This window comes from Loxodonta africana, chromosome 22, assembly GCF_030014295.1.
Source record: "Loxodonta africana isolate mLoxAfr1 chromosome 22, mLoxAfr1.hap2, whole genome shotgun sequence".
Classification (NCBI taxonomy): Eukaryota; Metazoa; Chordata; class Mammalia; order Proboscidea; family Elephantidae; genus Loxodonta; species Loxodonta africana.
This window is the reverse complement of record NC_087363.1, coordinates 25151628-25179068: the sequence shown is the minus strand read 5'-3', so window position 1 is coordinate 25179068 and position 27441 is coordinate 25151628. Positions and strand designations below refer to the sequence as shown.

At 38.6% G+C, this 27441-nt stretch overlaps 1 protein-coding gene across 3 annotated transcripts in view; it reads right to left on the bottom strand.

The window, feature by feature from the left end:
• SMARCC1 (SWI/SNF related, matrix associated, actin dependent regulator of chromatin subfamily c member 1) overlaps nt 1-27441 on the bottom strand; it is a 173113-nt gene that overhangs the window by 48960 nt on the left and 96712 nt on the right. For all 3 annotated transcript variants that reach the window (XM_023547771.2, XM_023547772.2, XM_003409685.4), the window contains exons 13-21: nt 24682-24719; nt 22642-22763; nt 21166-21237; nt 19032-19145; nt 18257-18410; nt 17410-17523; nt 13462-13521; nt 4287-4545; nt 2886-3047 (exon numbers count right to left, since the gene is read on the bottom strand). In XM_023547771.2, the coding sequence (XP_023403539.1) occupies nt 2886-3047; nt 4287-4545; nt 13462-13521; nt 17410-17523; nt 18257-18410; nt 19032-19145; nt 21166-21237; nt 22642-22763; nt 24682-24719 (1095 nt within the window). The remainder of the gene's footprint in view (nt 1-2885; nt 3048-4286; nt 4546-13461; nt 13522-17409; nt 17524-18256; nt 18411-19031; nt 19146-21165; nt 21238-22641; nt 22764-24681; nt 24720-27441) is intronic.

Here is a 27441-nt window from a genome sequence, read left to right as displayed (position 1 = left end):
GGAACACTCTCCATTTCCTGCACCTCACCTGTCTACTGCCAGCAGTTACTTTTTAAAACAGACTGAATCATGCTACTTCTATTCTCTGATGACTTCTCAATGATTACAAGGCAAAAAAAAGTTGCTGTCGAGTCGATTCTGACTCATAACGACCTTATACGACAGAGTAGAATTGCCCCATAGGGTTTCCGAAGAGCGGATGGTGGATTCGAACTGCTGACCTTTTGGTTAGCAGCCAAGCTCTTAACCAGTGCACCACCAGGGCTCCACAAGGTAAAAGTCCCTCAAAATTAGCTCAACACACATTTCTACAGCTGCAGTTGGCCACATTACCTGCCCTCCACATACTTCTTGGTACTCTTTCTAGAATATGCGACCTACCTCCATCTTTTTTCCTTTTTCATTCTTAAAGGTCACCACCTCCTTTGTGATGGTGTCCATAATTGAGCCAAACACAACTAGCTGCGTTTCCTCTAAATGTGCCTCTACTCATAGCACATTATCACAGAATATGCCAATTATTTATTTTTAACAACATCTCCCTCCATTAACTGAATATCCTTGAAGGACATGGTCTTTGTTTAATTCAGCGATTCTCAAAGTATTGACTGAGTAGCCCTGGGAGTCCCTAAGGTCAAGATGATTTTCAAGTTAAGATGTTATTTGCCTTTTCACTCTCATTTTCTCACAAGTGTGGAGAATTTCCAGAGGCTACATTATACAAGACGAAGTCATCATTCTGATGGCTCAAGGAATGTGTACTTACATATGCTTATGTTTTAAAAGTTTCTCAGTTTTAATTAATGTAATAAATATCAACAGATATAACTCACATACAAAGAAGCATTTTGGGCTTCTCAATATTTTTAAGACTATAATGGAATCCAGATCAAAAGTTTGAGAATTGCTACTCTAACTGATCTTTTTCTTCTCAGAGAAGAGAATATGGCATACCGTAGGAACTCATTCAACACCCTGGGACTTTGGTCATGTCATTCCCTGTAACTGAAGTTCAAATGTTCCTTAATGCTGGCAATACACAGTTCAAGCTCACAAGCCTTGCCTCAAACTCTGTGTAACCTAGCTCCAACCTACCTTTGTAGGCTGCTCTTTCCATGACCTTATTTAAACCTTTTATCATAGCCAATTTTGTTTACTTCCTACACTCTAAGCAACCTCCCATTTCCATCAATGAGCCACTGTTCACACTGTTCTACAGAATTGAAAACTTGCTCCACCTGTATGGCTCAGTGACACTCTAATCCTCTTCGTCAGGGTTCAATTCAAATCCTAGTTTCTAGGTGAGGCATTCCTCAGTCAAAAATTACACGTGCCCTTCTGCTAATTCTTACAGCACTTCCCAAGTACAGTGCCCCTTCAACAATCACTATGCTTCTCTGTATCTTCAATCCTCCAGCAATGAATTATTTCTCCATGTATGAGGCACAAAAAATAGCCTCAATAATTAGAAGATGTGAACTGTGTTTTATAAGACATATATTAACAAAAGCAAAAGATATATATCAAGTACTCAAAATGCCTGGTTTGATAAAACAGTCTTCCCAAAAGCAGACAACTGTATTATACAGTAAAGGCTGCCAAAGCTGGAACCTGTGTAAGGTGGGCTCTTGTCAGAGAAGGAAAAAGCAAATATTTCTCACTAAAACAAGTGACTGAAAAGAGTTAAGACTGCACTCTGTCAAAAGTAGAAAACTGGCAAGACCTAGAAAAACAAGGCAGTTCCGTCAAGTTCTGGCTCTCACAGGTTTCACCATATAATGGAAGACAATTTCTTCCTAAAAATACACATCCTGCCATCTAATAAACTTGAGTCATTAGGCAAGTCACCTAAATCCATGCCAGTAATAACAAATCCTCAGGGGTTAAATATCCAACTATGAGCTGCTCTAAAGTTTGAGTCTATATTTCAGTGCCCCTTGAAATTGCTCTCAAAGAGCCCTTCGAACCCAACAGTGGCCAAGTTCCCACTCCACATGACGTCAGTCTGATGCTGTTTCTCAGCTTCGCTGGCCTAGGGTGTTCTCACACATGGTGTTTCAGGGCCCCAGGCTTTAAAGACAAGAGTGAAGTTATTTACAAGATATGACTAGAATCTGAAGGAAGAACTGTAACAACCTAGGGCTTTATGTTCCTACAAAGCCACCTTTACCACATCGATGTTGAAATAAAAATACAAAACATAGAGAAATAGAACACTTAAAATATGGGCAGACGACATGAGTAGACATTTTTCTAAAGATATAAAATGAGCCAACAAGTACACGAGAAGATGCTCAACATCATCAGTCATTAGGGTAACACATATCAGAACAACAATGAGATAATATTTCACACCTACTAGGATGACTATAATTTAAAAAAAGGAAAAATAACAACAGTTAACCAACATGTATTACTAGCAGCAACGTAAATCAGTGCAGCCGCTATGGGAAATAATTTGGCGGTTCCTCATTAAGTTAAAGTAAAAAAAGAACCAAAAAACAGAAACAACAATGCGCTTAAGCCTACTCAGCAAAATATAAACTAAAATAACTACAAAAGTCCGCTTAGTATTCTTATTTTTACATATTCAAAACCAACAGCTAAAAATAACCATCATACACTTTACCACTATGACACTATTAAAACAGTTATGAGACAATTTTTTTAGTTCTAGCTACTTAGGGAGAGTTAAGAAGGAACAGAATACTAAAAAAAAAAATCAAACACTAATGTTCAAAGACAGGTTTATACTGATCACTGTACTCTTTTTTGCTTGTAGTCTTAAATGCAAGCAAACCCAATTATTTTAGTAAGCCAATAGGAAAATACCAACATCTATTAACCCTGTCCTTTGAACAATTACGGTTGCAGGACGGACTTACCAAGCTTCTCTGGCTCATCAGGCCCTGTGCCTGCAATGCAGCTGCTCTCCAGACCATAGGTGGGATCTACTTTCCCAGAGGCTCGTGCTGCGTCTTGTACTTTTTTGACGTGAGCTTCAACCAATTCCAATGGTACCTCCTCCCGAACCCGAGAAAACTCCTCTGTGGAAAAAAAAAAAGAGGTAATCAAAACCGAAACCCACTGTCATTGAGTCAATCCTGACACACAGCCACTCTACAGGACAGAGTAGAAGTACCCCACAGGGCCCAAGGCTGTAAATCTTTATGGAAGCAGACTGCCACATCATTCTCCCATGGGGTGGCTGGCAGGTTTGAACTGCTGACCTATCCGTTTGCACTAACTGCTTTAACCACTGAGCCACCAGGGCTCTCTAAAGAGGGAATAGTGACCGGATATTGCACAAACATCTGCTGCAATGTAAGACCACTAGGAAATCTGAAACAACATTAACATTTTGGGCGTAGTGACCTCTGGGACTTGGTCCCTATACCAGCAAAGTGAGAGGGCCAAATGAGATAATCATATATAAGTAATGAAATTCTATGACTCTAGGTTTTACCCTACATGTCACAGTAGCTTGTTCTACAAATTACAAAGATCTCCAAATTTCTGTAAGTAACAATCAAAACCGCTGCCGAATTTTGTCTAGCTATCTGCTGGCTAGAGTGATAAACAAGAAAAATGCAAGGATTAAACAACCCTAAAGTTAAGAAAAAGTTCTATAATGTGAGAACATTCTAGTTATAATTAATACAACTCAAGATTAAACGATTCCCATTACTAAAAAAAAAAAAAATTAAATTAAATGTTAATCACAAAAATACACCATGGCATAGACAATGATACTGGTGAAGAACGGGCTTCTTGGATCGAGTAGGTACATGAGACTATTTTGGCATCTCCTGTCTGAAGGGGAAATGAAACGGTAGAGAGGGTCAGAAGCTGACCAAACGGACTCGAAAAGAAATAGAGGAGGGAAGGGGTGTGCTGTCCCACTAGGGGGAGAGCAATTACGAGCATATAGCAAGGTGCTTATAAATTTCTGTATGAGAGTCCAAAACTTGATTTGTAAACTTTCACTTAAAGCACAATAAAAATTAAAAAAAACATGAAAAGCTCTCCTTTGTGTCTCCAATTCTTAATGAATGCTCTTAATTATTTAACTACAATTTAAGTGCTTTACTTTAAAATGTTAAAATACTTTCATACAGTACATGGTACCTTTACAGGGTAATTTCTGAAACTTTCGTAAATTGTATAATAAAAGTAAATGTAACAGCTGATAACATCTAAATTTGAGATAATTTTAATATGATGTAGTGTAAGACCACCATCTGAAGAGCTTTGCTGCTGGAGAGATGGCACAGCCAAGTCCATACCCAAAGCTGCTTTTGCTGCAGCAGATGCCACACGTGGGTCCACCACAGATGCCAAGAAAGCAACAGTGCTCATGACTGGGTTTCCTGACTGACTGAAGGGGACAGGCTGGTAGGCCAGAGGCCCAAGGGAAGCATCTGAGTTCTCAAGGTACGGGTCCTCAATGGGAAGCCTCAGAAAGTGGAGGATGCATTCATCTTGAGTACGACTTCCAACATGTTCTGACACCTTGTTCCAGTCATCCTTGTACATCTCCAGGGCCTAAAATGGGAAAAACAGGAGCTTTAATGTCAGGTAACAATGAAATAATACGCAAAGAGATCAGAAGCCTGTGACTGTTCTTTAGACAGCTTTACTTTCTTTTAAAACAAAACAAAACAAAAAAACCACTGTTGTCATCGAGTCGATTCTGACTCATAGTGACCCTACTGGACAGAGGAGAACTACCCTAATGGTTTCCAAGGCTGGAAATCTTTGCAGGAGCAGACGGCCACATCTTTCTCCTACAGAGCAGGTGGGGGGTTCAAACTGCCAATCTTTCGGTTAGCAGCCAAGTGCTTAACAGTATGCCACAAAGGCTCCAATACTAAGGGTTATACTGCATACCAGAAAAGAGACAGGTTTGATGGCTTTCCTTATACTAAGTTCTCAATCAGGCAAAAAAAAAAAAGTAAAAGGTAACCATAGTGGAAAGAATTAAGACTGTCTTTTATTTACACAGACATGATTGTTTATACAGAAAATCCTGAAGAATATACCAGGAACGGTACTAAACTAAAAAAGTTTAGAAAGATCCAAGAAGCGAAGGCAATAAAAAAACTTAGCTTTATCTCTGTACCTACTAAAAAAAAGAAAAAAAAACTAGCAGTGAGCAATTTTAAATTGAAAAAAGAGTTGTCATTTACAATAGCATTAAAAATCAAATACTGAGGAACAAATCTAACAAAGAATGTGTAAGATCAATACACTAGGAAAAAAACAAAATACACTGGTGAAAGAAACTAAAGACCTAATGAAATGAACAGATATTCTGTGTTCACACATTAAACGTCTCATTATGTAGGTGTCAATTCTCTCTAAACTGAACTACCGTTTCAATGAAATCCCAGTAAAAATCTAAGCTGACTTTTGAATAAATTGCTAAACTGACTCTAAAATTTACAAGTATATAAATTTCTAGTTTTAAAATTTATAATTTTTCAGTGAAAATCCTAAAACACTCCGAAGAAGACAGTAAAAGGTGTCTCCAAGGGGGAGAAGGGTAAGAGGGTGGGAAGAATACCAGAAATGCGTGCTACTAAGCAAGTCAAGGAATTAACTGGGTAAGAAGACTCTGATGGCTGACTGAAGTTGCTACTCTCCCAAGTTCTCTCTAGGCTAGTAATTCTGCACCACGGGCAATCCCGCCTCCTCAGGAACATCTGGAGACATTTCTAGTTGACACAACTGGGCACATGCTACCGGCATCCACAGTAGGGGCCATGGATGATGTTAATTAAATACCCTACAACACACTAAAAGCCACCCACAACAAAAAACAATCCAGCCCAAATGCTGATAATGTTGCAGGTAAAAAATCCTGCTCCAGAGGCTGACTGGCTGATTCATGCTATGAGATGAGCTTGGTTTGGCAAAAGTTCTCTGAGCTTATATGGCCCACTGAATTCTTAATCCAGGGCTCCAACTGCTGCTCCAGGATTTCATTCTCATAGAAGTGGTCGTCTCCTCAAAATCCGAGCTGGCTAATGCTTGTACTCATTAAACCCCTTGAAAACTGAGGCTACTTATGGGTTTTCTCTGGATAGTCAAAGAACTCTCAGTGGCCTAGAGGAGTTCTACTGGGGCTGTCCTAAATTCCCGCCTATGGGCAGAGATTTCCCTGGCATGCGCTGTCACAATCTCTTCCAATATACTTAACTTTGTTTTTCCTTTATTCACATTTCTTCAGCCAGGGAAATAACAACGTTCAAGGAGTTTTTTCCAGAATAAAGCCAGATCTGGGGAACCCTTTGAGACGTAAAACCTAAGCAAGTCAGCATCCAGAAAAGCACAACTGAGGAAAAACAAAGGTCTGAGCCTGGCAGCCTTTGTCCAAGTCTTCTGTAATGGTAACATTATATAAGAGGAGTGGACTGGAGTTTTCAAAACAGAACATAGTGAAAGACTGGCCAGAAAGGAGGGGTGACAGAGAAGAGCTGTTAGCAGATGTTCTATAATGCTACAAAACACCTTTGTTCTTCCTTCCACAACTCAGGTCCAGGTATTAATCACTGCTTACCTGGATTCTCAGAATTGTCTCTATCCTCACATTCACCCCACCCCTTACTGACAGAGGGAAATATGTTTCACAAAAAATACCATTTACCTGCCTGCAACTATTTCATTGTTCATCATTATCTTATGGAAGAAAGGCCAAACATTACAGGGGCTCTGTCTTCTTTCGAGACCACAGATACTAACCTGCACATCCCACCCAAGAATTGTGGTTTGGCTGAATCCTTCTAGCTTACTAAAAGTGAGTGATCTCACGAAAAATGAAAAATATTTGGTGTATGGCCTATGTAATGTATTTGTCTAATAAAATGCTATGATGCTTTTCTGGAAACAATAAAAACCAATGAATCTACCAGATCCAGCAGGTTGTTAGGGGGAAATTTAGTTTGTTTTCAGTAATAAATCCACTTAAAATTTTTCATCTGACTTCACGTTCTTAAGCTATTAATTACCACTAAATAACTACATAAATAGAAGACGTTAGTGGTAAACACTGATGTTGAGAAGCCTTTTATTTCTTTGTGTAAGTGTAGACAACACCTGCTGATTCAACTGCATAATTTAAAAGAAAAAATCAACCACTGCATAGGTTCCACCTGCAGGGGAAAAAAGTACACTATTGTTAAAGGATATTGTGGTTTTCTTAGATGTGTTCAGAGTAAACAGCAGCTCAAGTCATTCTTACCTCACTCTATACTTACCCATATTTACTACTATCCACTAATTTTAAATGTGGGGCCCTGGTGGCACAGTGGTTAAGAGCTCGGCTGCCAACCAAAAGGTTAGCAGTTCGAATTTACCAGCTGCTCCTTGGAAACCCTGTGGGGCAGTTCTACTCTGTCCTATAGGGTTGCTATGAGTCAGAATCGACTTGACAGTAATGGATTTAATCTTAAATGTAAAAGAGGAAAAAGCTTTTGAGTATCGATGTGCAGCAAGAAACAGCACTGATAATGAGGCTGCTATCCCAGGTGGTGCTGCACAACTAAATTCCTCCCCAGAGGCCAAAGAGTCCAAAACAGGAACAGGAAAGCATGCTATATTCCCCAAGAAGTACTGAGCGCACAATTCTTTTTAATTAACGTTCATGTCGGATTTGACTAGACAAAACAGTACGGGGGAGGGGAGGGGAAGGCAGCTCAGAAAAGAAGCTCTCTGCATAACACTGACACAGAATGGATAGATGGTAATAAATTAAAATAGTAGTAAACATCCAAAAGAAGAGAATTTAAAAAATTCTGAACACAAGACAGTGAGAGGAGCACAAAGAGAACAATGAAAAGCGTAAGAAGGATATAAAAAAGAAAATGAAATAGTGAATGCACTACTTGAAAATTCTTAAGGAACCACAATTGCTGGAATTTAAGAAACCAAGTCTCAGCAACACAGAAATCTGACACATTACCTGGCCCAGTATACCTCCAAGTGTGGTCTGACGGCACAAGATCCTTTCAGGGGGACTGCAAGGTCAGAACTATTTTCATAATAATATTAAGACATTATTGCCTTTTTCATTACGTTGACATTTGCATTGAGGGTACAAAAACAACGGCGGGTAAACTACTGGCACCTCAGCACAAATCAAGGCAGTGGCACCAAACTGTCCTAGTGGTCACTGTATTCTTGACCACCACAGAATTAAAAAAAAAAAAAGCTAATTTCACATAAAATATCTCCTTAATGAAGCAGTAAAAATTAACGTTATTAACTCTAAAAAAATGAAGTATGTCTTTTTAATGTTATGTGTTATGAAACGGGAGTACACACACAGACTTCTGCTAAATATCAAAGCATGGCAGCTGTCTTCAAGGAAAAGCACTTGTGCTATATTGAGCTTCAAGCTCCATCACCCACTTGTTTTTATGGAAAACCGTTTTACTAGAAAGAATGGCTACAAACAGTATCTGCTCACTGTGTAAAACCAGTCTCGAAAGAGAACAAAAGTGAGCTTGTCACTTTAAGGAAAACTGACAGTATGTCGTCAATTATAAAACTTGAGTTTTTATCCAGAAATTGGGATTCCAGAAAACATATGTGCCAGGAAAGCTTGTCCTAGTACTAAAAAAAATTTACAAATCTATATAAACAAAAACTCTTTGAGGCTCTGAAGATAATTTTCAAGTAAATTAATGGGTACTGATATTTAAAAATAAAAAGTCTTGAGAACTGTGGACTGAGCCTAAACACTTATTTGATGCTTGATTTCTGAACTGTGTATCTTATACATGATATATGGGTTTAGATGAGCTGGAATACTCTAGTGCAAGGAAGCTCTCTTCCTCCATGAAAACACTGCTCTACCGTTACAGTTTTAAGAATCAAAACAGTTATTCCTTTCTAAGAAGGTAAAATATGTCTATCAATGATGCACATGCTGTCAGTAAGTCAACCAACAGCAATCAGCACCTCCTTATTCCTGGGTACCTCCACCAGTGAAGCTAGAAAGCCACATTTATGTGTTCCCAGCATCACATGCAGTAATAGGTGCTCAGGAGACCGAATATGATCAATAAGAAATAAGGGGAAAACTGCTGAGGGACTTCTGTGAAAGCTCCTCCTTTCAGGAGGAAGCCAGCAAAGAAACCTCCCCAGAGCCGCCTTTTCCAGCTTTCTTCCTGTCTTGAATGGGGATGTGAAGCCTTGAGCTAATCAGCTATTCTGTGTCTAGATGGGAACAAACAAAGAGGTAAGACATGGATAGCTAAGGAAGGTGAAAAAACAACAGAAAAGCTAGGGAGCTGATGACATAAGCAGTGGGAAGAGCCCTGGAACAGCCAATCTTAAGACTTTTAGTAAATAAAAAACAAATGCCTTTTCGGTTTAATCCACTGCTAGGCAGAAGCATTCCTAACAAACAGAACAATTAATTTCCTCCTTTGGTCTTAATTCTGCCCCCACAAGCACATTCCATCCAGAAACACTAAGTAGTATCATGAAGCCTTCTATTTTTCCAGTAGAAAGACAAATGCTCCTTCTACAGAAATGACTGATAATATAGAATTCAATATTTTCCATTACCTATCCTTTAGAGTAGAAATAACTGCCATGGTCTAGTGGTGTTAAGTATTTACAAGAATATCCAAAGACATGAGGAAACCGAAATAGGCATTCGGTAAGTAGACTGAGATGTTAGACATCATCATTGGTTTACCAGTCTTCACCTTCCATAAACAAAATGTTTTCAATGGCAAGTATCATCAGCTACTTCACGGAACTCCCGTTAGGTAATACGGAGGTTGTACACTCAAATTTGTATAAGCACTAAGATGAATGAAGGCTGATAAATGAAGAAGAGCTGAAATCTGAAGACATGCCCTACTTCAAGGGGAAGCCTGATATTTGTTGTTGTTGTTAGGTGCTGTCAAGTCGGCTTCCACTAATAGCGACACTGTGCACAACAGAACTAATCACTGCCCGGTCCTGCGCCATCCTTACAATCATTGTTAATGCTTGAGCTCATTGTTGCAGCCACTTTGTCAATCCACCTCGTTGATGGTCTCCCTCTTTTCTACTGACCCTGTACTTTGCCAAGCATGGTGTTCTTCTCCAAGGACTGATCCCTCCTGACAACATGTCCAAAGTATGGAAGACACAGTCTTGCCATCCTTGCTTCTAAGGAGCATTCCGGTTGTATTTCTTCTAAGACAGATTTGTTCGTTCTTTTGGCAATCCATGGTATATTCTTCACCAACACCACAATTCAAAGGCGTCAATTCTTTTTCGGTCTTCCTTATTCATTGTCCAGTTTTCACATGCATATGATGCGACTGAAAATACCATGGCTTGGGTCAGGCGCACCTTAGTCTTCAAGGTGACATCTTTGCTTTTCAACACTTTAAAGAGGTCCTTTGCAGCAGATTTACCCAATGCAATCCGTTGTTTGATTTCTTGACTGCTGCCTCCACGGCTGTTGATTGTGGATCCAAGTAAAATGAAATCTTTGACAACTTCAATCTTTTTTTCCATTTATCATGATGTTGCTCACTGGTCCAGCTGTGAGGTTTTTTTGTTTTATGTTGAGGTGCAATCCATACTGAATGCTGTGGTCTTTGATCTTCATTAGTAAGTGCTTCAAGTCCTTTTCACTTTCAGCAAGCAAGGTTTTATCTGCATAGCACAGGTTGTTAATAAGTCTTCCTCCAATCCTGACACCCTGTTCTTCTTCGTATAGTCCAGCTTCTCCGATTATTTCCTCAGCATACAGGTTGAATAGTTACGGTGAAAGGATACAACCCTGACGCACACCTTTCCTGACTTTAAACCAATCAGTAACCCCCGTACTGTCCGAACAACTGCCTCTTGATCTGCGTATAGGGTCCTCATGAGCACAATTAAGTGTTCTGGAATTCCCGTTCTTCGCAATGTTATCCATATTTGTTATGATCCACACACTCGAATGCCTTTGCATAGTCAATAAAACACAGGTAAACATCCTTCTGGTATTCTGTGCTTTCAGCCAGAATCCATCTCACATCAGCAATGATATCCCTGGTTCCACGTTCTCTTCTGAATCCAGCCTGAATTTCTGGCAGTTCCCTGTCAATATACTGCTACAGCTGCCTTTGAATGATCTTCAGCAAAATTTTGCTTGCCTGTGATGTTAATGTTATTGTTAGATCATTTCCACATTTGGTTGGATCACCTTTCTTGGGAATTGGCATAAATATGGATCTCTTCCAGCCAGTTGGCCAGGAAGCTGTCTTCCATATTCCTTGGCATAGATGAGTGAGCACCTCCAGTGCTGCATCTGTTTGTTGAAACATCTCAATTGATATTCTGTCAATTCCTGGAGCCTTGTTTTTCACCAATGCCTTCAGTGCAGCTTGGACTTCTTCCTTCAGTACCATCGGTTCCTGATCATATGCCACCTCTTGAAATCGTTGAACATCTACTAATTCTTTTTGGTATAATGACTCTGTGTATTCCTTCCATCTTCTTTCGATGCTTCCTGCATTGTTTAATATTTTCCCCATAGAATCCTCCACTATTGCAACTCGAGGCTTCAATTTTTTCTTCCGTTCTTTCGGCTTGAGAAATGCTGAGCATGTTAATCCCTTTTGGTTTTCTATCTCCAGCTCTTTGCACATGTCATTATAATACTTTACTTCCCAAGTCGCCATTTGAAATCTTCTGTTCAATTCTTCTACTTCATCATTTTTTCCTTTTGATTTAGCTGTTCGACGTTCATAAGCAAGTTTCAGAGTCTCCTCTGACATCCATCTTGGTGTTTTCTTTCCTTCCTGTCTTTTCAATGACCTCTTGCTTTCTTCATGGATGATGTCCTTGATGTCATTCTACAACTCATCTGGTCTTCGATCACTAGTGTTCAATGCATCAAATCTATTCTTCAGACAGTCTCTAAATTCAGGTGGGATATACTCAAGGTCATATTTTGGCTCTCATGGGCTTGCTCTGATATTCTTCAGTTTCAGCTTGAACTTGCATATGAGCAATTGATGGTCTGTTCCACAGTCAGCCCCTGGCCTTATTCTGACTGATGATAATCAAGTTTTTCCATTGTCTCTTTCCGCAGATGTAGTCAATTTGATTCCTCTGTGTTCCATCCGGCCAGGTCCATGTGTATAGCTGCCATTTATGTTGGTGAAAGAAGGTATTTGCAATGAAGAAGTTGTTGGTCTTACAAAATTCTATCATTCGATCTCCAGCATTGTTTCTATCACCAAGGCCGTATTTTCCAACTACCGATCCTTCTTTGTTTCCAACTTTCGCGTTCCAGTCACCAGTAATTATCAATGCATCTTGACTGCATGTTCGATCAATTTCAGACTGCAGCAGCTGATAAAAATCTTCTATTTCTTCATCTTTGGCCTTAGTGGCTGGTGTATAAATGTGAATAATAGTTGTATTAACTGGTCTTCCTTGTAGGCATATGGATATTATCCTATCACTGACAGCGCTATACTTCAGGATAGATCTTGAAATGTTCTTTTTGACAATGAATGCAACACCATTCCTCTTCAAGCTGTCATTCCCAGCATAGTAGACTATATGACTGTCCATTTCAAAATGGCCAATACCAGTCCATTTCAGCTCACTAACGCCTAGCATATCGATGTTTATACGTTCCATTTCATTTCTGATGTTTTCCAATTTTCCTAGATTCATACTTCGTACATTCCAGGTTCCGATTATTAATTGATGTTCGTAGCTGTTTCTTCTCATTTTGAGTAGTGCTACATCAGTGAATGAAGGTCCCGAAAGCTTGACTGCACCCATGTCATTAAGGTGGACTCTACTTTGAGGAGGCAGCTCTTCCCCTGTCATCTTTTAAGTGTCTTCCAACCTGGGGGGCTCATCTTCCAGCACTACATCAGACAATGTTCCACTGCTATTCGTAAGGTTTTCACTGGCTAATGCTTTTCAGAAGTAGACAGCCGGGTCCTCCTTCCTAGTCAGTCTTAGTCTAGAAGCTCAGCTGAAACCTGTCCTCCATGGGTGGCCCTGATGGTATCTGAATACTGGTGGCATAGCTTCCAGCATCACGGCAACACACAAGACCCCACAGTACGACAAACTGACAGACATGTGGGGGATCTGATATTTAGGGCCACCAACTTATTGCTACATAGCAATGAAGGCCCAGAACTGCCAGCTTTTTCAAATTTTGGTGAGAAGTACAAATCTAGACTTCTATTTCAAAGCTCCAATACTTGTTTTAAATGTTGGCAACAGATTAAACAAACAAACAAAAACGACAAACAGACCTAGGCCAAAAAAGAACATATTCAGGCTTGATCTCTTCTGAGAGTGTGTCCTCTCTCGTGTAATACTTAAAAACAAACAGCTCCAAAAAATCAAGAACTTTCAGGGTAAATTCCATAGGTATTTCAAAAATTCAAATGTCAAATGTGGATAAAAGGGCACCACCATTAATCTACTCACCTCCAGGAGCAGAAGGGTTTCCTGTTCAGTCCATTCTCTTCCAGCACTAGCACCTTTACTCTAAAGACACAAAAACAGAAATTATTTACTAAGCTTTAAGAGGCTGAAGAAAAGGCTCAACCAGATTCTTTTCTAAGCTCAGCAGACCATTTTATGAAAACCAGAAAGTCCCTGAGTAACAGAAATGAAATATTTAAGGAGCTTAAACTTCCAAGAGAAAGACTGCTTTATTATAAAGATCAAAGACTCATGAACTATTTGAATATATTCCTTCCAGTATCTTATTAGATAACATCTTTTATGAGCCAAAAAGGCACAGTGTTCAAATGTTTACCATGAGTTCGCTGTAATATTACAAACATAATTACATTTTTTTGTAACTTAAGAGGAAAGCTTTTTCCAAGATTCAAGAACAAAATATACTACACTGAAAGTACTCTGATGAGGGGAACACAACAGAGAACCCCTGAGGGAGCAAGAAAGCAGTGGGATGCAGACCCCAAATTCTTGTAAAAGACCAAACTTAATGGGACTAGAAGGATCCCGGTGGTCATGGCCCCCAGACCTTCTGTTGGGCCAGAATAGGAACCAATCCCAAAGCCAACTCTTCAGAGAGGGATTGGACTGGACAATGGGATGGAGAGGGATGCTCGTGAGGAGTGAGTTTCTTGGATCAGGTGGACACTTCAGACTATGTTGGCATCTCCTGTCTGGAGGGGAGATGAGAAGGTAGAGGGAGTTAGAAGCTGGTGAAATGGACACGAAAAGAAGAGAGTGGGGGGAGGGAGCATCTCATTGCGGGAGAGCAATTGGGAGTTACGTAGCAAGATGTACATAAGCTTTTGTGTGAGAGACTGACTTGATTTGTAATCTTTCACTTAAAGCACAATAAAAATTAAAAAATAAAATAAAGTACTCTGATGGGCAACACCTCCCCAAAAACAAAGATGAGAAGGCAGGAAAGCATGAAAACTGGATGAATGGACACAGCAAACCCAAGGTGGAAATGGAAAGGGGGAGCATACTGACACATTGTGGGCACTGCCACTAATGTCACAAAACAGTATGTATATAAAATTTTTGAATGAAAACAAATTTGCACTTTAAACTTTCACCTAAAACACAATTTAAATAAATAAAGTACTCTGATGGGTTCTTGTTTCCAATTGCAACAAGTTCATATTGTGTCATTTTTTAACATTTCTTGATGAAAACAATCCCCACACCTCGGATGTCCCTGGGTGGCACAAATGCTTAAGTGCTTGACTGCTAACTGAAAGGCTGGTTGTTAGAGTCCACCCAGAGGTGATGTCAAAGAAAGGCCTGGTGCTCTACTTCCAAATAATCAGCCACTGAAAACCCTTTGGAGCAGAGTTTCTACCCTGACACACGTGGAGTCATTACGAGTTGGAACTGAATGGAGGGCGGTTGGTCTGGATTTTGTTGTATCTTACCATTAGAGTCCACATCTCGTCTAGGGACGCAAGTGATTTTCACTCCAAATAACTTTCTGCGTGTGTCTTGTATAGCTCACAGTTCATGCAAACACAGGAGTGTGACAGTAAAACCAAGTTTGTACTGTGTTAAAATTACAATTATCAACTGATCTGTACTTCTTGATTTACAGATCTTGTTCCATTCAGAGATTTACAGAGGGCTCGATGTGTAGTATGCTTGATGTTACTCTTTAGCTGTAAATGCTATTAATTCCGAATATACAGTTGTCCCTCGGTATCCTCAGGGGATTGGTTCCAGGATACCCTGCAGATACCAAAATCCATGGATGCTCAAGTCCCTTATATAAGATGGTGTGATATTTTTATATAACCTATGTACATCCTCCTGTATACTTTAAATCATCTCTAGATTACTTATAATAGCCGTTGCCATCGTTAGGTGCTGTCAAGTCAGTTCTGACTCACAGCGATTCTCTGTACAACAGAATGAAACACTGCCCACTCCCACATCATTCTCACAATCGTTGCTATGCTTGAGCCCATTGTTGCAGCCACTGTGTCAATCCATCTCGTCAAGTATCTTCCCCTTTATCACTGATCCTGTACCTTACCGAGCATAATGTCCTTCTCCAGGGACTAGTCCCTCCTGATAACATGTCCAAAGTATGTTAGATGTCGTCTCAACATCCCTGCTTCTAAGGAGCATTCTGGTTATACTTCTTCCAAGACAGATTTGTTTGTTCTTTTGGCAGTCCCTTGTATTTTCAATATTCTTCGCCAACACCATAATTCAAAGGCATCAATTCTTATTCCGTCTTTCTTATTCATTGTCCAGCTTTCACATGCGTACGAGGTAACTGAAAATACCATGATTTGGGTCAGGCGCACCTCAGTCTTCAAGGTGACATCTTTGCTTTTTTGTATTTTGAGTGTCTTCCAACTGGATGGGCTCATCTTCTAGCAGTATACCAGACAATGTTCCGCAGCTATTCAAAAGGCTGTCACTGGTCAGTTTTTTCAGAAGTAGACTGCTAGTTCCTTCTTCCTTGTCTGTCTTAGTCTGGAAGCTTCACTGAAACCTGTCCACCCATGGGTGACCCTGCTGGTATTTGAGAGAGCTGAGGCATAGCTTCCAGCATCAAAACAACAATCCACCACAGTACAATAAACTGACAGATGCATGGGGTCTACAAGTTAAACCCCCAGGTGATTATTTTTGTTCAGTCGACATTACTTTGTATTTAACCAAATATTTACCCTTTCCTGTCCTCTTGCTTACTACTCATACACATGTGCTCCCATCTAGAACAAGTTCTCTTCGTTCTTTAGTTTTCTTACAGTATATGCTAGTGATAAGTTCTCTCGCCTTTTGTTTAAAAGGTATTTTTTTTTTTTAATCAGAAGGTACACCTTTACTGTACTTTGTTTTGAAAGGTATTTCCATGGGATATAGAATTCTAGTGTTGACAGTTTTTCTTTCAGCACAAAGATGTTATTACATTGTCCTCTGGCTTCTGTCATTTCTGTTGAAAAGTCGGCCATCAGTTTTACTATTGTTCTTTTCTATTTAATATATCCTCCCTCCCCCACTGACTCATCCACTCTCTTTTGGCTGCTTTTAGCAGGTTAAGCATAATGTGCCTAGGTGTGGTTTTCTCTGTGTCTAAATTTGGATCTGTTCAGCCTCTTATTTTGTGAGTTGATATCTTTTTACTAGTTTTGGAAAATTTTCAGCTTTTTGATCTTTAAATATCGTTTCTGATCCATTCCTTCTCTTTATGTGGGACTCTAATTATAAATATTAATTTTTTTGAATGTATCTCATTTGTCTCTTGGAGCCCTGGTGACGCAGTGGTTAAGAGCTCAGCTGCTAACCACAAGGTCCACAGTTTGAATCCACCAGCTGCTTCTTGACACTCGCTAGACACCCTGTGGGGCAGTTCTACTCTGTCCTATAGGGTCACTATGAGTTGGAATCGACTCGACAGCAACCAGTTTGGTTTTTTGGTTTTTATGTGTCTCTTATACTTTCTTCTCTTTGTCTCCTCCCTTGCCTATAATTTTTCTCTTGGTGCTTCAGTTTTAATGTATCTACTAATCTTTCTTTGAGTTCACAGATCCTGTCTTCTCCTGTGTTCAGTCTGCTGTTATGACCACCCAATGACTTAATTTCAGATATATTTTTCAGTTCTAGAATATTTGATTCTTTTAAACATTCCAATTAATTCTCTGTTGAAATTCTCCACCTTTTCCTCTAATGTTAATCAGTTATTTTTTTAAAGTATCTAGCTGCTAACTGGACTGAAGAAAAAAGGTAAGATGAGTGATTTTTATTTTATAAAATGCCATCAGAATTGAGAAGGAAGTTCTTTCCCTTGCACTATATAAAATAAATTATATTTCTTACGGAAATTGATGTTTACTAAAAAGAATAGGGACAAAGAGTAACTTGCTCAATTTAGTCCATCTGGGGCTAAAGAAGAATCCTTACCTTTGCTAAGGTTTTCTTAGAGTAAATGTCAGTACGAAGCCCAAAGTTCTGCAAATCAATTGGTTTTTCCTTGTTCTTTTCAGGAAAATTTAACATCTGCTGAGCAGCAGGGACCTATGAGTCAGGTAAATGATAAATGGCTGTATTAATCTCCACCAAATCACGAGGATAGAAGTTAAAAAAAATTATTTAATACAGACGCTTAAACCTCTCCTGCTTTTAGACAAAAAATAAATACACCTCCATGCCACACTTCTAACAAAAATTCAACACGTGAGAAACATTCTTGGTGCCTCACTAAGTCACAGAGGAGACAGACAACAAATTTTCTTTAACATAATCTTCTATTCCTCAATGAGAGCAATTTATACCTTAAGTTTGACTTATCATTCTAATTTAACGTTATACATCTCCTGTCTGATATAACAGTCTTTTCAAGAATGTACATATAGACGTCCTCTTTCCAAAGATCAGACTAAGTTACAAAAATTGTTTATTTCCACTTCTAAGACATAAACTGATGGGAAGAAGTACACGTGAATGTTTTTGTGGAATCTGCTTGCAATTAATGTCTTGTCATGACAGAAAGGTAAAGGGGGGTACAAGTATGACAGCAAATTTATAATTTGATACGCTAAGGCACAGAATCTTGGGTAGGAGGAGGCTATAACTTTAACCAGTAAATATTCTTACGGATGCAAACATTTACTGTAGATGAGAAAAATAAAAGAATCAGCAAAGAAACAGCCCTGTCTACTGCATTACAATTGTAATTATTCCTGAGGAGGAGTGCTATAAATGGCTGTCTGTTACCATTCAGACCTGAAGAAATGAAGCAATAATTTACCTGAGGTGATCGAAGGTGAAGCGGCACAAGCCCAGAGGGGGTATCAGCTAATACATTGAAATGAGGAGTAGGAGGAGGTCCCATTGCCATGGGTCGACTTTCAGGATCCACTTGGTAATTAACGAGCCCCCACTGCTCTAAAAAGGCATGAACCCTAAGGAATAAAGTTCTGGAAGTTAAAACCTACAGAATTATCCAACGTCCTCCACAATCACCACGTTACAATAAAAAGCAAAAACCAAAGACAAAGCTAAATATATTTCCTGTAGGCAGTGAACTACCACAAAGTACCTGACGATTTTCGTTTACTGTATGAGGGGCATATTCTACAAACTGAAAGTAATGTTCCCGATACAGCACCTCAAAACCCAATAATGAAGCCCAACAGTTTCAATCACAGAAATCAAAGAACAAAAGCTCATTTACATCCATGATGAAAGAACTAACAAATAAACCACATTTACAGAAGGAGATCCACATTTTGTTTTTTTTCTTTAGACGCATCGAGGGCAAGAGAGCTCATCTACCCCATTTCAGCCCACCATTTATCCTTGGTCATTTTATAATGGGACTATACGATAAAATATGTAAATAGAAAGATCTGAAAGAGAGGAGAAAGTGCCAAGGGATTCAAAATATTCAACCCCTAAAGAAAGACATAAGGTTTAGGTGTTTGATTAAAGTGGATGCTTTCTTGATGAATAAACCAAACATTAGATGGCACTGCATCAGTCATCACCTCAGCGAAATGTCTGAGAAAAGAGGGGCCCTTTACCTCATCACGGCACATACGTCTCCGGTCAAGTTCCTCCGACAAGCAGTGCTGGTTAAATACTCTTGGGGATTCAGGCGATAGGTATCAATCATAAAATTCCGATATGCCAGGTATCTAAAAAGCAATGGCGGAATTCATAGAGTGGATGGAACATCCTCTCATGAACAGTAACTCATAGAGTCAAATATCTTCAGATTCTTCAAGATCAAATACAACAAAAAATTAAGACAACAGTCCAACAAACAACAGTGATACTGAGTTTTTATAATCATGAGTGAAACTCAGGGTAAAAAACTAAATATGTTCCTCCCCCGCCCTTCCCCCAAAAACCTGTTTACTTGTTTCACAACAACAAATAATATAAGCATAATCTGATGAAGTTTAATGTGAAGTAACATAACCAAAAAACCTGATCACGGAGGACAAAAGGGAAAACCTTAGTTGCCTGCAGAATTTGCAACTAACACATGGTTACTTAGGTTGTCTCCCTAACTATCACATATCTAACATTTATTGTGTGCCAGGCACTCTTCTAAGCACTTTCCACGAAGCTGTTCATTTAATCCTCACAAATTGCCCCGTAAGGTAGGGTACATTATCATTCCATTTACACATAAGGAAGCTGAAGCAGAGTGGTTAAAGTTTTTGCCAGGGATCACAGGCAGCTCTAGAATCCATACTCTCAACCTCTGCTCCATCTCATTTCTATATTCTTCCTAGAGCCACACATGCATTTGGTTCTAACAACAGCTGTGCACCTTCTGGCTGGCAGCTTTTTCAAGAGGTTTCCAGGTGGGCAACAAGTAGAACCCATAAGGGTGAACTCATCCATAAAACAAGAACACATAAAAAAGGAGATCAAATGTGAGACTGAGTTACAGCAGATTCCACAAGGTACCCAAGCATTTCTGCCACAAAATACTTAAGAATGTTATGACTGTTGAAACCTAGGAACAGTTCATGGCACACGAGTGAAATATAAATTTGGCAGGTTACGATCAGCTCCATTAGAGTAGGAAAAGTACATTGCTCAAAAAGGCCCACGTGTAAGTACCAGTACATAAACAAAGACGACAGAAAGGCACGTTTACGAAGTAAAATTGCCTAAAATGCTATGTTGTGCTTTTAAACAGAAGACTGTGATATAACTGTAAGTATTTCCAAATGTTTCCAACAGGCAAATAGGCTAGAAGAACACATCAGCGCCTGAACAGGTAGAAAAAATATCATGGCTTCTCATGCCGTATCTTTGATTCCAGTTTTAAATGACTCATTACAGCTTTGTTATGGGAAGGCTGGATTTATCACTGACATTTAAACTTAGAATCTCAAACTACCACGGACAAACTACCACCAGAAAATATTTATTACTCAATGACCTGTTTTACACTACGTGTTTTTTGTGGACAATTACAGAAGTTAGTCCTTGCCTAACAGTTTAAACAAGAGACATCTATTTGTGCAGTCACAGGTCTATAAAAGACAACAGATTAATACCATGATGATAATTTTTGGAAGAGTCTTTATAGTATGATAGATGTGGATTCATTTTAGGGGCAATGGTTTCTCGAAGTGTATACTAACAGGGACACCAGAGAGAGGAGACTTGGCAAAAATAATTCCTAGCAAACTTTATCCTTCTGAATAAATGTTTTTCCATTTCCAATGCAATGCATTCTACAGTTAAGATCAATTGATATGCAGCCATATCATCATATCTAGTCATTAACCAGGAAGATAAAGGCTCCATTTTCTCCTAGATTTTTATACATAAATATATATAATCCATAACACATATACACACGAAAGTTGGAAGGACTTAGAGGAAACCTGAACTCATTTTAGTGTATACCTGTTACTGAATTCAATTTTAATTACAATAGCTAATATGCATGCAGTTCAAGATTTAGGAAGAAGAAAATAGAACTTCCTTTGAAGCAAGGAAGGCTGTGCAGTTGAGATGTGAACACTGTTCTGAATGTAATAAGATAATTGCAAATTTCCAAGAGCCAGTAACAGTTTAGTCAGAAGTGCACTTTCAGAGCCCCCACCACACGCACACAATTTTTCTAAACACTGGTCTCACTAAAGTTTGTTAACGGTTTTACAATTTACATCTTTATAGTTCACTCACATTTCTGGAGTCTTGGATTTGTTTTTTCCATTGAAAAACTCAGGAAGAGCACGCCGTTCAATCACGTGAATACTGACAGAAAAAGAGGATCGGCAGTCTTCGTGAAAAAGCGTATCTTAAGATTTGAACTGAGCTTCTTTAATTTTCAAAGTAAAACTGATAAATCAAAAAACTGAACACTGCTTATCAAAACTGCCTTGCACAAATTACTATGTATTAACAGCATATAATGAAGTTAAAGGACCTGAGCCTTCCCTTCCTCATCCCCAGTAGTTATCATAGGTTACCTATTCCCATAACAGAACTTTATTACTTTCTTGTCATTACTCATGACTACATGAGGAGCCACAGGATATGAAGAGCTCTTTGTAACTCTGCTGACAAAAATCAAAGTAGGACGGCATGGCAAAACAAACTGATGAAATAACGAATAACCAGCCAAAAGACAACAGAATTTACCATAATCAGTTTCCCAGGCTCTTAACATCAACGTGCCTTTAGCCAGCCCCTAGATACTTTGTAGTGAAAAATTTTTTAAGTGATCTACTGCTTTTACTAAGATTATATTGCTAATTTTAAACATTTAGGAAAAAACAACGGTAATTTTGTAAAATGTTATTAATCATTAAGATATATGTACATACAGTACATTATACAATATGTATTTTATTTTTAGAATATATTTTATTCTAAATCCATTTTTTAAAATCTATCTATCCTTAAAGGATGATAATGCATAATCATTGAAAGGTGGCAAAGATCCAAGAAAGAACCCCCAAATTTTAAGTAATGGCCATGTCACTGGAATAAGTACACAAACCTTCAATAAAATTACTTTAGAGAAGCTAACATTTACTTGGAGGGGTAAGTTCTGGTATATACATTTAAAAGTCAAAAACAAGCAAAAAATCAGCCAAATGGGACAGCCCTCACAAGGAACTGATAAATAAGATACCTAGGACTCCACTATTCACAACCGTGCTCGACAGGTGCCAAAGGGTTGCTCTACAGCAGAGGGAGGACATTGAGGAGATGTTTCCCTGAACTCTCTCACCATACCACACTTTAAATCTGAAATGCGTCCTAACGCTAAAACGTTTTCTATAAAAATGTGGCTATTTATGAGTTGTATGATCTATTTTTTCTATGTATATTTCTTTAATGTTTTAAAATCATATAATGAACATCAATTTTTATTAACTATTAAATACTCAAGTACTCTGTCTGAATTGTAATAGATATAAAATGAGTTAGATTCAAGCATATATAATTTTATAACCCTAAGTTACTACACGATCTAGCTTCCGACCCTAGATTGTTTTGAAAAACACATCCAAAGACAAAAATCACTCAGAATCACCCTTTTTTTTCAGTGATTACTGACGTAGAGACTTGAGCAGAAAGACAGAACGTGCTATCAAGGAAAGTTTTTCTACTCCTAAGTACTATGTTCACAGAATGGAATGGGCTACTCACCAGTTATAATCAAACCATGATGCATAGCTGGGAATAATAATGTGATTGGTCTGCTCTGTTACATTATCTTCACCAGGGTCAACTGACCGACTCTGATCACCTTTGCTAGGATCTTCATCTTCCTACAGAAAAGAAGCCAAAGTTCAGAGAAAGAGAACCACAGAGAGATGCATAACAGCTCTGACATTTATCTGATTTCTGGAGGTTTTGCGAATGCATCCCAAGTGTCCCAGAAATGTCCTTTACAGATTTTTCTCCCCAATCCAGAACCTGATCAACGATTCCACATTGCATATGCTATACCTGTCTCTTCAGTTTCCTTTAATCCTTGCCTTCTTTTGGGAGGGAGGTATTTTATGACATTATAATTTTTGAAGAATTTAGACCAGCTGTCTTCTAGAATATCCAATAACCTATTTATCTGATTAATACTTCATAATTAACTTTAGGTTACATATTTTTATCAAGAACAGATTATAGGAAATAAGTTTATTAACATTCAGTTGTTTTTCAGTTCTGTGCAATTACATCTAGCAATGTTTAATCTGTAGTGTTTTTAATCTTATGAAATTCTTATCTATTAAGAAATCAAGCAAATATTATATCATTGATTATAACTGTTCCATAGTTGGATATAGTTCTTCTGCTTAGAAACTTAAGACAGTGGTTTCCTTTCCTTAAGATCAATGAATAATATTTTAAGGATGAAGGCACCAAGCACCTCTGCTTGTTACTAAAATGATGTTGAAACAAATGTGGTAATACTGCTAACAAAAGTAACAAATTTTATTTCCCAAATCAGAGAAGCTACCACAAACTATGTTCAAGGTTAATGCATTTTTTTATTTGGTTTTGTCAATGCATTTCTAAGGTATGGTGTTTCCACAAATTCAATGAGGATGGAAGATTTCCTTTATTTGTCAAGCATTGCAATTACGGAAGGCCAACAGTTTAAGTTTTAGTTATCACAATGTGGAAACAACCAGAAAAATGGCACTGTGGGACAGGGTGTACAGTCAAATACTTCCAACCCCTTGAAGTTAAATTATATAACAGACTTGTTCATAGCTTCAAAACTCCTCATGCCCTTGGTGTAAAAAAATCTTAGATGTAAATTCTACTGACTTTTTATTTTGGACTCTTACTACCATGCAATACTATTTACTCTAATGGTGATGTCATTTTACAAATGTAATGTTCTGTCATGTCTATAAAGAACTCTTTGACTGAAGAAGCATGACTTTTAAAGAAAGAAAATCATAAGAACAATTCAGTTAAGACCTATACATCTGAGGGTTCACTGAAATATTTTTGTTGGAAATCCTATCATAAACATACTCATTTCTTTAATGCATAAAAAAACAATGAAAAATGTCAATTTAGGGCATATCTTTAACTCAATGGGGAAAAAAAACTGACCATTCTCACCAAATAAGGAAGTTATTTTAAGAGAACATTAGGGATTAATTATACTTAGAAACTATCAAAAACGACAGCCTGAAAGATAAATGGGACATTTATTAAAAATAGAAGTAAAATCCTGCCTTAAATCCAACACGTGCCAACAGCATAATTATTGGGGTCTCTACAGCAGAGCTGTGAAACAGGAAGTGGTTGACTGTAAGACTCAAGAGAGGGGAAAAAGTACAATGTGAAAGTGACATGGGTTGTCATTTAAGGCTGTACAATACAAACGGGGGTGGGAACATTGAGGCAAGGCTGGGTGCCAGCTCTCGTGCACTGATAGCACACACCTGGACCACCATGGTCAGTTCTGATTACTAATTTGCAGTTAAGGGAGAAATGAAGCCAGAAATAATGGCATATGATGGACACTACCCAGAAGATGGAGGATGTCCTCATGATAAAATTTGGTGAGCCAAGGAGGACAACTATTGTGGGGGAGTGTTAAAAAGGAAATTAAAAAATAGGGGCCTCAAAACAGAAGATGTCTAAGGACACTTCTGATTCAGTGTTGCCACTACCTAAAATATAGGACACGTAGTGTGACTGCTGCACCAGACCTAGCTAAATTGTTACCTTTCCTCCTGTCGTGACTGTTTCTTCATCTTGTTCATCTGCAATGATAAAACGCAAGGTTTATTAAATGTTGTTTGGATGACCTAGAAATTCTAAGACAAAGAAAAAAAAATGAGACAGATTAAAGCAAAATCACCCTAATAATTCAGTAAGTTAGAATTTTACACAGAAACACCAAGGTGAGTAGAAAGGCAAAGCACAGATAATTAGAAATTTCCAACAACAGGGAATTTAATTAATTACTAAAAAACACAAATTAATTACTGCTTAGGCTAATATCTTAGTCATGATCTTACTTAACAAGAGGTATGAGACTTGATTAGGACTCTTGCCTCCTGAGGTTTGGTCAAACAAAGCAATGACATTTTGGATCCCCACAGGAGTGAGTGAAGAGTAAAGAAAGAGGCAATAACCTGGTAAAAGTGTTAATGCCTTCTGAGGATGGGGGCCTCCCAGACCTAAAAGCTAGCCTTGCAAAACAACAGGCACTATGAAGCTCAACGCGGGGAAGTCACTGATTCAAAACATATTTCTGAAAACCTGCTATTGAAAAAGCAATAAATAAGTGGGTTAGACCAGGGGTCAGAAATTTACTGCCTGTTTTTGCTGTGCAGAAAGGAGTTAACCAAGCAGGCCTGAGACTTCAACCCTTACTATACATAAAAATTAACTCAAAATATAAAAAACCGACATCTATAAAACTTCTAGAAGAAAAGAGGGTAGAAAACCTATGACCTTGAAACACAAGGTTTCTTAGTACACAAAAAGCACAAAGTACAGAAAATCAACAAACTGAACTTCATCAAGATTAACAACTTTTGCTCTTGGAGAAACGCTGTTAAGAAAACAAAAAGGCAAGCCAGAAACTAGGAGAAAACATCTGCAACATATATATGGTGAAGAACTTGTATCCAAAATGTATAAAGAACAACTGTGCAGAAAATTAATAAAATAGGCTCGAGATTATTCTTGGTAAGACATTCTTCTAAGACTGGCCCTTGGCTGGCACCTGGGAATTTGAGTCTCAGAGCGGACCTATCAACAGTTAACTAAGAATGGTTCACTGACCCTAGACTGTTGTGCAAACAATGTGACTTATCACGAACACCTGCTTTCCTCCTGGGAGTCTGGAATTTTGGTACGTGCTAAGCAGAGGGTGCTTCCAGTGAAAATCTTAGGCACAGAGTCTGTAATGGGAGTCCATGGGGAGAAACACCTCATACATGTTGCCACATTTTCCTTGCTGGAGGAACAGTGAAGGAGGGAGGGAACGTAAGGAAAACAGCATATGGATTGCCCCCGACTCTGCCTATGTCTTTTTCTCCTATGATCTGGCTGTGTATCCTTACTAAGTAACTGTAATAAACATTAGTGTGAGTACAACTGTATACAGAGACCTGTGAGTCCTTCCAGAGAATCTCCAAACCTGGGGATGTCTGGGGACCTCCGATGCACCCTCAAGCTAAGAATGGCTTTTACAACTTTTAAGCGGCTAAAAGCAACCTTAAAATAAGAATATTTCATGACATGTGTAGATTAAGTGAAATTCAAATTAAAATACAAGTAATGTTTTACTAGAATAAAGCCATGTTTGTCTACATGTTGCCTATGGCTACTTTTGTGCTGTAACACAAAGCTGGTAAGTTACGACAGAGACCAAACGGCCCACAGAGCCTAAAATATTTCCTAGCTGACCCTTTACAGAAAAGGAACGCCAGCCTCTACTTCAGAGGATATAAAAAGATGAGTCGTATTTTAACAGGCAGTAAAGGACTAGCACTCAATTAGTCAACTAAATTTCACCAAGTGCCTACTATGCGCTAGCCACTTTCCAGGTGCTAAGACTACAATGAACAGGAAAATGTCCCTGCCCTTAGGGAGTTTACATCCCCATTACAAGTGGCACAAGGACAGAACAGAAAATGAATGGATAAAAAGACACCAGATCTTGAAAAATGCTGTACAGAGAATGAAAACAAAGTAATACATTAAAGGGGGACTGGGTGAGTGGCCTCTAAAGAGCAAGTGACCAGGAAGTCTCTCTGAAAATGTAACAGTTAAGATAAAACTTGAGAGATGAGAAAGATGAGGCAAGCATTGCAAGGAAAGGGGGAAGCCCACAGGTGCGGATGGGCTTGGCATCTTCAAAGAACAGTGAGCACGCATAAAAAAAAAAAAAAAAAAAAAAAATTTTTTTTTTTTTTTTAGGCAGAGAGAAATGAGCGCACCACAACAGCAAACTGCAACCATACAGCACATGGGTGCTGAAATTAGACCTAGATCTGAATCAGGGCTCTGTCACGTAACACCTGTATGCTTGGAAACGTTATAGAACCTCTCGAGATCTGTTTCCTCATCAGTAAAAAAAAAAAAAAAAAAAAAAGTAGTAACAGGAACGTTTTAATGGTGGAGAGCGAACACATGTAGACTGATGCGTGGCAGGTACTTGAGCAACGCAGATGATTGCTTTTTAAGTTAAAGACAAATACCTGCTAACAAGAATAGGGGAGTCAGGGTTTGGTAAAGCTTAGCACTAACTATGAACACAAGTCATACAGTTCTGCACAGGGACTATTTTTTCCTAGAAAATAACTAACAGGAGGAAACCCAGGTAAGGTTGCCAAAAACAAACTTGTTGTTTCCATCCTGGTAAGCCATAAGGTAACCGCCTACCACTGGATGGTCAGAGTACAACTTAATCATGTCTCTCTGGCTAGAATATACAATTAAATTGACAGACTTTTGTCCCTGAGCCAATCT